General features: G+C 37.3%; 2 protein-coding genes across 3 annotated transcripts; one reads left to right on the top strand and one right to left on the bottom strand.

Annotated features, from left to right (window-relative positions):
* Positions 1–361: 361 nt before the first annotated feature.
* On the top strand, positions 362–1636 carry LOC125493652 (protein MAIN-LIKE 2-like). The gene is made up of 3 exons (XM_048637132.2): positions 362–967; positions 1075–1281; positions 1532–1636. Exons 1-3 carry the CDS (start codon positions 362–364, stop codon positions 1634–1636), a joined length of 918 nt encoding a protein of 305 aa, XP_048493089.2.
* Positions 1637–3948: 2312 nt separating this feature from the next.
* Positions 3949–9211, bottom strand: LOC104903706 (uncharacterized). Of its 2 annotated transcripts, none has more exons than XM_048636720.2 (4): positions 8812–9211; positions 5507–5592; positions 4296–4946; positions 3949–4175 (listed from the first exon to the last, which is right to left on the bottom strand). In XM_048636720.2, exons 1-3 carry the CDS (start codon positions 8879–8881, stop codon positions 4296–4298), a joined length of 807 nt encoding a protein of 268 aa, XP_048492677.1. In that variant the 5' UTR covers positions 8882–9211; the 3' UTR covers positions 3949–4175. The 2 variants fall into 2 exon arrangements, with proteins under 2 accessions (XP_048492677.1, XP_048492678.1); XM_048636721.2 differs by having other exon boundaries at positions 5507–5574.
* Positions 9212–11229: the final 2018 nt, after the last annotated feature.

Here is an 11229-nt window from a genome sequence, read left to right as displayed (position 1 = left end):
TGTTATTATTATCATGATGAATAAAAGCATTTTGTTTTGTTCATATTAGCTTAATTTTGTTTCTGTTTGCTTGGTATCATACTCTTTTCATACATGGTTTTTTTTGGGTGGGGTGTGGGTTTGGCAATGTTGCCCTAAGGTCCTTCTTTCTCTCTCTTATTCATTGGTCAATGTATGTTGTTCTTGTGTGTTCTGCTGTTGTTTTTCGATATGTTGCTACTATTGTTCTGTTACTGTTATTGTTGTTGCTCTGTTCTGTTGTTGTTCTTGTTGTTATTTCCCTCCTCTTCAACTGTGCATTTGGCATTAGTAGTAATCCTGATCAACTGAGCATTTGGCTTTGTTATTTGGCAGGATCTAAATGGCGCACCGCTATGCATTCGTTGGCAAGCTTCAGAACCTTTCTGGTATGGAAAAACATTTAAGTGAAACTTCAGAGTCTTTTTTAGAGGAGTGCAAAGCCTTAGGTGGCTTGTATAAGATGTTGTCGCTGCCTTATTCCAAGATTCCAACCCCTTTTTTGTCAAAGGTGTTGGAATATTACAATCCCGATTCCAACACCTTTAACATTAAAGGGCATGTGCTAGGAGTAACACTTCAAGACATGTTATTCCTAGCGAGAATCCGAATTGATGGCAAACCTGTGCTTGTCAAGGAATACAACGACGATCATTGCATCTCTATTTTTGGGAAGGCTATGTACGAATTTGATGAGCTAAAGGCGATTATCGAGGATACAGGATCGGATGCAAAGAAGCGCAAGGTAGCGCTATTGATGCTAATAGTGAACTCCATAATAATGCCGTCTCATAATGGGAATCGTTTTTATCCCGCATTTTTTGAATTATTAAGTGATCCAGATGAGACGTCTATGACTTATGCATGGAAGGCAGCCATGCTTGCTGCCCTCCAGCATCACTTGCAGAAGAGATATAATAAAGTAGGTGGTTGTGCATGGCTATTAGTGGTAAGCTCCTTCTTCTTATTCTTTTTTTCTTTTTCTTTTTTAAATCAATCTTTATTTTATTATATTTATTATTTAAAAATTAATTTGATTGTGACCTTACTGTACAGTGTTTCTTCTTCGTTCGCATCCCAAAGTTGTGGGATTCCATAGGCCTCACATCAGTGAGGGAGGAAATGGAGGAGGGGCAATTGGCTCAAGACCCATTTCCAATGAAATGGATATTAAGGAAGCTGCAACTGTCCACCTTTGGCAAAGATCAAAAGGGGGGTTACCTCAAGACAATATCCCCTGTTTTTGAGAACCTCGAAGACGAGGTATGTCTTCTTGTGGAATTTTTTTTTTTTGATAAATGATCAAATTTCATTAAGTTCAAAAACCAACAACATTTTATAACCTACCCCCCCCCCCTCTTAGGTTCAAACCAACTAGGTTGGACCCAACCAAAAAAAGGGGAAAGAAGAACTCTAATACAATTCATAAAACCATTCCCTATCTTTCCTAAATATTTTCCTAGGCAAAATCTGACTAATTCTAGTGACTACTGTACTCTTAATCTCATTACAGATATGGTCACAATTAACATCAACATTTGACCAAACCAGATTATTCCTAGCTTTCCAAATTCCATATATGGCAGCAACTACAACAGCATTACACACTGATTTCTGAAACCTGCTGAGCCTGGTCTTCCTCTTGATGCTCCTGAACACACAAAAGTAGCTTGCATGCTTACATCTGATCCTGAGCCAATCTTGTAACACATGCCAAATCTGACTACTGACTGGGCACCCAAAAAAACAAGTGCTCATGAGTTTCTGAGTCACTTTTACACAGAACACAGGCATCAGAGGAGTAAAGCCCCTTTCTCCAAAGCCTTGCACATGTTTGTAGCCTCATCCTCATTACCATCCAAATAATAACCCTATGTTTGGGTAGATTAAACCTATTCCAAACATACCCACTCCAGCAAACTTTCCCATGCCTCTGTTCCATCTTCTTGTAAACCATGGCCACAGAGTAATGAGTCATCTGTTGTAGATCATTCCCCATTCCCATTGCCATCAACTGCTGCTTCACACTTCTTCTGGAATTTACTCCACTGTATTTGCTAATTGATCAATTGACATCTACCAATAAAAGAAATATGTCTTGAACTCCAAGTTCTTATTCTTGCTGTCATCTTTTCAATGAGCACCTCACATTGTTTTAGGAGCTTCGGAGTAAACTGAAACAAGTAGGCCATTTTAGGAGTTAAATTATATTGAATTTTTTTTGGGTTTTGATGTTGTATTTGATGTTTTGTTGATAGGAAATTTGCTGGAAACCCTATTCGAATTGGGTGCTTCAAGACGAGCTGAAAGAAGATAGACAATTCATAACACGACATGGCCCGATGTTTTGTAACAACTATGTGGTTCAACATAAACCACATAATGTTACAAAACAACTTGGAGCCTACGAGCTCGACCCGATCTTGGATCCGGACAAGTTCAATATAATTAATCATAGGATACAAGTTATTGATAATCGTGGCGGTAACGAACACGATTATTTCGACTCGTATAAGAAGGAGCTTGCAATGTGGGATAAAAAAATGTGTCTTGAAGTCGATGATAGCACTGATGATGATGTCCTCCTCCTTCTCCTCGTGCTCCTCCTTCTCCTCATTCTCCTCATCGTAAACGTAGGTTTCATGGAAATCAGGAGCTTCGGAGAGGCACTCGTCAACGTAACCGGCTGATATAAGTTTACACCCAGTTTCGGTGAGCTGGGTTATTTTTCAGGAACTTGTATATTTGGCTCTGTTCACACCCAGCTGGTGAGTGGGATATTTTTTTTTAAAAAAACTTGTATATTTTTAGAACCATTTGGTTCTTCTGTTTCAGAAGAAAAACTTTGTCTATTTTCAGAATCATTTGGTTGTTCTGTATCAGAACCATTTGGTTATCATTATTATTATTACTAGTGTAAGACCCGTGCATTGCACGGATTTGATTTATTATACCAATAGTTACTTTGATTTTTAATTACACATTATTTGTGATAATAAATATTTATTTCAACTTTTTATTTTAATTACATTAAAAACTTTTTATTTCCATTAAAGATTTTTTCACAATACCTTGTATACTATTTCTCTTCACATTTAAATATATAAGAAATAAACATGTTTCAATAAAGTGTAAATTTAAGATTAAATTAATGTAAAATGTAAAATACAAATAATATAAATGGTGATATTGGAAAATGTAAATAAATTATATATGTAACCTTTGCATCCATTACAACCATTTCAATTTTTACTGTAATACTCCATGATTATCTTAGTGGACTTATTTCATTAACGAAATCATGATCATAATCTATATTTTCAACCATATAAAGGTGGCTCAAAAAAGAATTTCTGAAAGAGGACTAATGTTTTTGAAAGAAAAGAGATAAATAGATGAATTGAGGGGTCAATTTTCGAATTCATGGAGTTGGGGTTTGGGGTTGTTGCAAATGGGGATTTAGGGTTCGAATTTAGGGGATTTATGGTTCGAATTTAGGGGATGTTTACACTAATTGGGTTTAGTACTTGAGATGTTTTTTAGAGCTTAGTTAGTTCCACAGAAAATAAATTTCTCCATCACAGTTTCATCAACAACATCATCAACTTATCCACGTATCTTATTTATTAATCATTAAAATAGCTGATGCTTTTCTTTCAGGAAAATTGGGTACTCTTAACAGCAGATTATTCCCAGATAGAATTGAGGTTGATGGCTCACTTCTCGAAGGACCCATCGCTTATTGAACTACTTAGTAATCCACATGGTGATGCTTTTACCATGATAGCATCTAAATGGACTGGAAAGCCAGAGTCTGATGTGATCTCTCATGAGCGAGACCAAACCAAAAGGCAAGCTAAAGCTCAGAGACAAGCTGTGAATTGAGTTCCACCTTGTGCTTTCTACATAAAATCCTCATAAAAAAAATCCTTGGCAAAATCCGCATTAAACATATTCTCATAAATCAAATCCATAACATCAGCATCAAACAAATCCGCATTAAAAAAAATCCTCATAAAATACATATAACATCAGCATCAAACAAATCCGCATTAAAAAAAAAATCCTCATAAAATACATATAACATCAGCAGCAGCATCTGAGCAGAAACATCCCAACCAAGCATCAGTAGCAGCATCCTTGGCAAGCATCATTATCTGATTTAAAATTAAGAATAACCATGATCATGATTAGTTATGATAACCATGATACCTAAGAATTCAAGCCTACAAGAACATTAATCAACAGTTGATCCTCAATTTCAAACAGAAACATACCTACTGCCTAGAGGTACTAGCACCACCACAAAACTTTACAATCAACAATTGGGATTTTCGAGTGATTGGTATGGTATCATCTAACAGGAACTCATACCATACACCTTCACACAATTCGGGAGCTGAAAAGAGCTCAGCAACATGCTGATCTAATAAGTGATCAGCCAACCACATTTCCTTCACCTTTTGTTCAACGATTTTCGATCGACCACCAGCACTGTTGAGTTCCTGCCCGCCACCATTATTTGAGTCATTGCCAAAAGCTTCGGAAGTGGTATTGGAAAGGGAATTTGATCCGCTCGGAAGATGTTTTGGGAAGACAGGGATCCTCTTCTGGCAATTAGGACAAAGGCTGAATACATCTTCCATATCTGTATGGCCATAAGATTTGGCCCTCTTTCTGGCCAAACAATATTCACTTTGGAGACGTTTGCCCAGATCGAGAAATTCTGTGCCATTCAGCACCGGCAAGGATTGTTGCCGTGCCAGAGAATTGTACTGAGCCAGAATTTCCAACCAAATTTGCAGGTTCCAATAATCACCTCCATGGTTATAATGAAACCCATTTGTTGAGTACTCCTTTAGTACTCTCTTACCCAAATTAAGTTCTCCGATACTCCATTGACGGTTTGTCGTTGACATTTCTACTGGCTAAATGCAGAACTTGCACATTAGAACAACACAAAGAAAAATTACTCTCTAATTACAACTTAAACATATATGTGACACAAGAAAAAATGGGTGGTTCAAGCCTAAGAGAACTACTGAATTCATAATCAAGGCTTCATAATTTTTAGGTGCAAACATTCCCTCATAATTTTTTATACTAATCTATTTATTTTTACTAACATAAACTGTACAATTCAACAAACAACAATCCAACCCAATAACAAGAATCTCTTTTGATCATCAATTTCCTTATTACTAACAAACTGGTGTTTGTTTGTGTGTGGGATCTACGGAAGGAATTTCAGCAATTATTGTAATAGAAAAAATTGTTCTTTCCGCTTCAATTTCAGCTTGAATAAATAACAAATTGAAAGTAGAAAACAGTTTACTGCAATCATTGTCATTGTCATTGTCATATTTGTGCTCAATTGTTCATAATCACTATTGAATAAATAACAAATTGAAAGTAGAAAACTCAGAAATAACAAAACTCATTTTAACAAGCATCAAATTGGAAAACAATTCGCAGCAAGAAAGTTTACCTTGGATGAGGTGCTGCTTTCAAGACTTCTTTTCCGTTTCTTCCCACTCTTCTCAATCTTCTCACTGCCTTTCAATAAATCACTATCTGAATTTAATAGCTTTAATGCCATGACTCAAAAAAAATTGGAAAGTTTGATTGATACGTTGATAGTGTACTGTATAAACAGTGTTCCGACGCAAGCGAAAATGGCAGAGTGCTACGCTCGAAGCAAAAGAGGTTTGAATGAGAGAGAAAAGTCAAAGAGCTTAATTAAGTCTCAACCAAATGAAGTCTTTTCCAATCAATGCTGAACTCCTGGGGGGAGAAAACTTGAGTTGATGCATGCAGTTAATACAGAGGGAAAATGAGATAGAAGAGTCAAAGAGATTCGGAAAATACGAATTAGATCAGCTAGGTGTAATGATGGCAAAAGGTGAATAAGAATTTTAGATTACTATGGCCCGTTTTTATTTACTAAACTGAGTTGAATTAAACTGAACTTATTGTATGGTAAAATGACATCAAATATTGGTATTTAAATGGTGTATACTTTTTATTTACTGAACTGAGTTGAATTGAATTGAACTAAATTGAATTAAACTGACAATTAAAGTTAATGATAACCTAATCAATTACATGGTTTACTTCTCATTAAAATTAGAAATATAACATTATAATATGGTACATGTTAAAAAATTATATACATAAAAAACAATTTCAATATTGAAATTGTGATTACGAATTCTTCTAATGATGAAATGAAGATACATGCATTTATTGCAAGACGAGAGAATTCTTCTAGTGAAAAAAGAAGACGTGGTTATCCCAAATGATGTATCACTAAAGAAATTGTACCACGTGACAGTGAATAAAGTGCAGCGGCGAGGGACTTGAAGGCTAGGGAGGAAAGTGTGAGAAGGTAGAGAAATGAAGTTGTTGCTAGTTCAAGGGGAAAATGTGATACTTTGGAAACAAAATCAGGGGATTTGAGTACCGATAAGTGTTCCTTAGAGGTGGAACGCAGTCGACTAGAAAGAGAATGTGATGTTCATCCTGAGAAGCTAAATGAATTGATAAGGGAATTCAGTTTGGTGAAGGAGAAGGGGCCGAGGGCGTACAAAAGGTATGGTGATTTGCTCAATGCTATCATGAAAATGGAGGAGACCGGAGAAAATAAGAGACACTAGATAATGGTCTAATAAGTTGAAGGGGCTGTTAATTTTGATGACGAGGATCAACTCAAGGTATTGGAATTCTTGGAAGAAAGCGTTCTCTGTTGATGGTAGAGTGACCCCCTATCATTTGAACTAGGGAAAAGAAGCGTCACGAAAACAAACAACAAAAATTTCCTCGTAAAATCTTCATTTGCAAGATCTCCAAGAGACTGCAATCTTTGCTCGATCTCAGCAATACTAATTTTCCTATTACTAGTTGTCCCACCATAATATTTCTCCAACTTGGATAATGACTTTTCATTGCTCAAAAATACATGTTGGTTATCCAACTTGGAAACAAAATCATTGGATAATGACTTTTCTTCTTGGGACAGAAAGGCCTTATAAGACTATAAATATAAATGTTGGTTTGTTGATATCTGATTATGTTCTATTGTTCAGTGGCTTGGTATGGGAAATCAGGAGCTTCTGGACTACTTCAGGGGATATGCTGTAGTAAGGGCTAAAAACACTCTTATGGCCCCAAGGGGCATCGTGGATTCAGTGTCTTAATATTTAAGAGCTCGGTTGTGGGCTATGTGGAGGCTAAGCGGGCTTCACATGCACTTCCAAGGGCAGGGGACAAGAAGGCTTGCTTGGGAAAGCACCAAAAAGGCAATGTTTTACCCTGATGATTTCTTGGCTTCTTGGGACAGAAAGGCCTGCTTGGTAGAGCAACAAAAAGGCACTGCTTGGGAAAGGAAGGTCTGCTTTGGAAACCAACAGAAAGGTACTACTTCACAAGTACTTCCTTGATGATCTTGTTGTGATTACACTTTGGGCGCCTTTGCAATTGGTTCAGGTTTGGGCTTGGGAGAGGTTGCCGGAGTTCAGGTCGAAGCCGAACTCCGTTAGTTTTGGGGAGCTAAGGTTGGCAAGATGGCATAATGTGAATGAGAAAGAGATTGGTAATGTGAGGCCTTGAACTCCGTTAGTTTTGGGGAGCCAAGGTTGGCAAGATGGCATAATGTGAATGAGAAAGAGATTGGTAATGTGAGGCCTTTGTTGCAATATTCTGGACATTCTTTCGAATGGCGGCCGTATTGTAAGCATGTTGAGAATCTGCCTGTGCCAATCTTTTATAAGGAGAGTGAGGAGACAGCTGTGGTGGGGGAAGGTTTGGGTGATGATATGAAATTGATGGTTCGATTTTTGAGGGTTTGTAAATTGGTGGGAATGGACACAATTGAGCAGTATAACCCAAATAGAGTGGCTATGCAATTTGGCTTTGATCAAGATGTGCCTAAGATTGTGAAGAGGGAGTTGATGAGTATTGATATTTCGAAAAGAGAAATTGTGCAGTTGGCCTGGTTAAGCTATATCAATCCAATTAGTGATGAAGTTTTGTATTTTCCATCTAAGTATTATGAGCCACAAGTCACTTTGAGGTATTTGAATTGGCTTAGGCAAGGTGTATTAACTAAGCACGCCACCCTGGATAATGGGTTTCTGAGAAAGAGGAGGTGCAACAAGAGGGGGAGAAGATAAGAAAGATTTGATATTATGGTTATATCACCGAAAGATCAGAAAGATCTGCACTTCCAAGGGTAGGGGACAGGAAGGCCTGCTTGGGAAAGCAACAAAAAGGCAATGTTTTACCCTGATGAGTTCATGGCTTCTTGGGACAGAAAGGCCTTATAGGACTATAAAATATAAATGTTGGTTTGTTGATATCTGATTATGTTCTATTGTTCAGTGGCTTGGTATGGGAAATCAGGAGCTTCTGGACTACTTCAGGGGATATGCTGTAGTAAGGCCTAAACACTCTTATGGCCCCGCTTTGGCAATGCAGACATGAGCACGCTATTACAACAGCAATAACAGCCACCACCATACAGATTACAGAATAGATCCGAGGGTCCAATATTTACAGTGTTACACTTAACTAAACCTAAGAGCTTTTTTTTTCAGTTTTCACTTTACAGAATTGAGTTTTTAAGTCTAACAACATGGCCAACATTCCAATTTCCTATAACAAATCATTTCAACTAATTCAAGTATTCAGATTTCAGCCATAATCACAAATTCACAACCAAATATTGATATATATATTACCTGAAACAGTGAAATTAAAACTTAAGGAGTTAGGGTTTAGAAAAAAATAACTCACTGGTGACTGGACTGGGCGGCTGCCGACGTAGCTGGTGGCGAAATTCCGGCGACGGACTGCTCGTGTTCATGGCTGGACGACTCCTTTCTCTCCTAGTCTCCTTTTGAACTTTTAATCGCTTCCTTCGTGGCTGAGTTCCTTCTCCTTCCCTTGTATTTCATTCAGGCAATCCGTCGGACTGGACGGCTCCGGCGGCTCGCGGCGGTTTGGCGAGCAGCGGGGAGTTAGGGTTTTAAACTTTCTCTCCTCGAATTCTCTCTCTTCGCTTTTCTCAAAGGCAAGGCCTTATGTTTGAATTTGTGTTTCACGCGGCGAACTCCAGTCCTTTGTTTTTCGGGGATTTTTTTCGTCAAATTATTTTTTTAAAAGTGGGGGGACATCTGTCCCCATGTCCTCCCTGTTGGCTCGGCCACCGCGTGGTTGTAGGGATGGTGTGCGATTTCAAGAAGCCAAAGCCATGGCGAGGTTGTCCAAGAAGCTTTATTTTGGGTTTTCTTTTTGTTTCTTTTGACAGGTATTAACCACGATGCATATAGATTAAAATAATATTAGGAGAGATATATTTTTTTCTATTGTAGTTATTGCATAATTTTAAAAGTAAATAGATTTACATATAGAACTTATACTACATTAGTATTAATTGAAAAGATATTAAATTTTAAAATTATTATTTTTAGGAAACCGGTTCAAGTTAGAAGTAGTCTCCTATATCTTCACAAGAAGAATACATACGTAAATATTGTATTATGTTGAATTTTTTTTTTAAAAGAATAAAATATTTCAAGGAAACCGGTTTTACTTGGAAGCAGTCTCTTATTTCACAACAACTTTTTTTATTAGTCAAATACTTAAACTTAAGAGACTGGTTTTAGATAATCAATGGTTTCCATCATTTAAGAAATGGGTTAGTAACCTCAACCGGTCTCCTATGGGTAGTCTCTTTGGCCATTTATGTAGTAGTGATGGATCCTTTACGAATTTGACACCAACTCTAGTTTCAACCACACTCTGTCTTATATCAAAGAATCATCTTTTGTCGATGGTCTTATACTATTTAAAAACTTTTTTACTTTTGTTATTATTTCATTTTAAGTTTTTTTATTTTTAGAATATCTCTAAAACACTACCTATTAGTTCACACTTTTTAAAAGCAACTACTAATAACTTTTTTTATTTATTAAGAAAACTACCTATTATATAGTCTTTTTAGTGGCGCTACCAAATGACAGGTTCGTTAGTGAATTCTGTAAATGGACCCCACATCCTGTCCTCACGCAATTTTGTCAGAGCGCCTTAAAAACTTTCTCGCACTTTTAATTTGTTCGAGATGCACTTATATCCGCTCACAGATTCGTTTCCATACAACTGATTGAGAGTTCATGCTCATATTGCTGCGGAACCTGAACGATTTCTATTATTATCACATGTTTATTACTATCAAGTACACCTCCCTCAGCCACATGGAACAACATGGCTTCGACATCGGTGCTCTGAAATTACAAGAAAAATGACCTCAGAAAGATCTTGAATCTCCGAACACAAATCCACGGGTATATGCTAAGATAGATGAACCATTGAGTATGGCATATGATCGTGAAGCCAAGGTATAATTCAAGCCTTAGCGTATGTACGCTATTTACCCCTCCCTAGAACAGACATGAGCAAACTCTGCGCTTATTGTCGCCATTTGGGCACGAAACTGAGCAATGCCATGATCTTTTACTACAAAAATTCAAAACCTGGTTGATCGAGGCATCATTAGTCCAACCTATAAGGAAGTCCTCGCAAGGAGAGTGTCGGCACACCCTCAACCGTAATCACAATAGGATATTTTCCGTATACTAGTTGAGCAAGGTCAGATTCATCCACTTCCTAGACGCCTAGGGGCAAGTCCTATAGGGTCAGATTTCCACAAGTAGTGCCATTCTCATCAATTTTATGGTCACAACACAAACCAATGTCAAGCTCTCAACTATTGCATCAAGTAGATCACCAACATAACTCTCGTCTACCGCAAAAATCCTTAATTGTCTCATGCCTATCAGATGACAGAAAGAAAAAAATTCGGTAAACATCTTGTAGAGGTTAGCCCATAAGAAAAACAAAAAAAATCTTTCTGTTATTAGTAGCAGAGAACTACGTGCAGCTTGAATCACCATTATCACCTACACTTGCATTGTGAGATCACTCCACCTATGTAACACCTGGGGTACATAGGTAGCTCAATATGAGTGCAACTGCTTTATTAAATAAAAAAAAAACTTTAGTTCCTTTTAAAAAATGACGAACTACGCTAAGTCTGATTCCCTAAAATTGCACCTAGAGCCATAGGGATATGTAGGCAACCTTCAGGTTCGACTCAAATGAACTTATCATTGTATTTTAGGCAATGTGATCCTAATTTAAGGTTCTAGTCAT

Source organism: Beta vulgaris, chromosome 9 (genome assembly GCF_026745355.1).
Source record: "Beta vulgaris subsp. vulgaris cultivar EL10 chromosome 9, EL10.2, whole genome shotgun sequence".
Classification (NCBI taxonomy): domain Eukaryota; kingdom Viridiplantae; phylum Streptophyta; class Magnoliopsida; order Caryophyllales; family Amaranthaceae; genus Beta; species Beta vulgaris.
The sequence above is the reverse complement of the archived record's forward strand: the minus strand, read 5'-3'. Positions and strand labels throughout refer to the sequence as shown.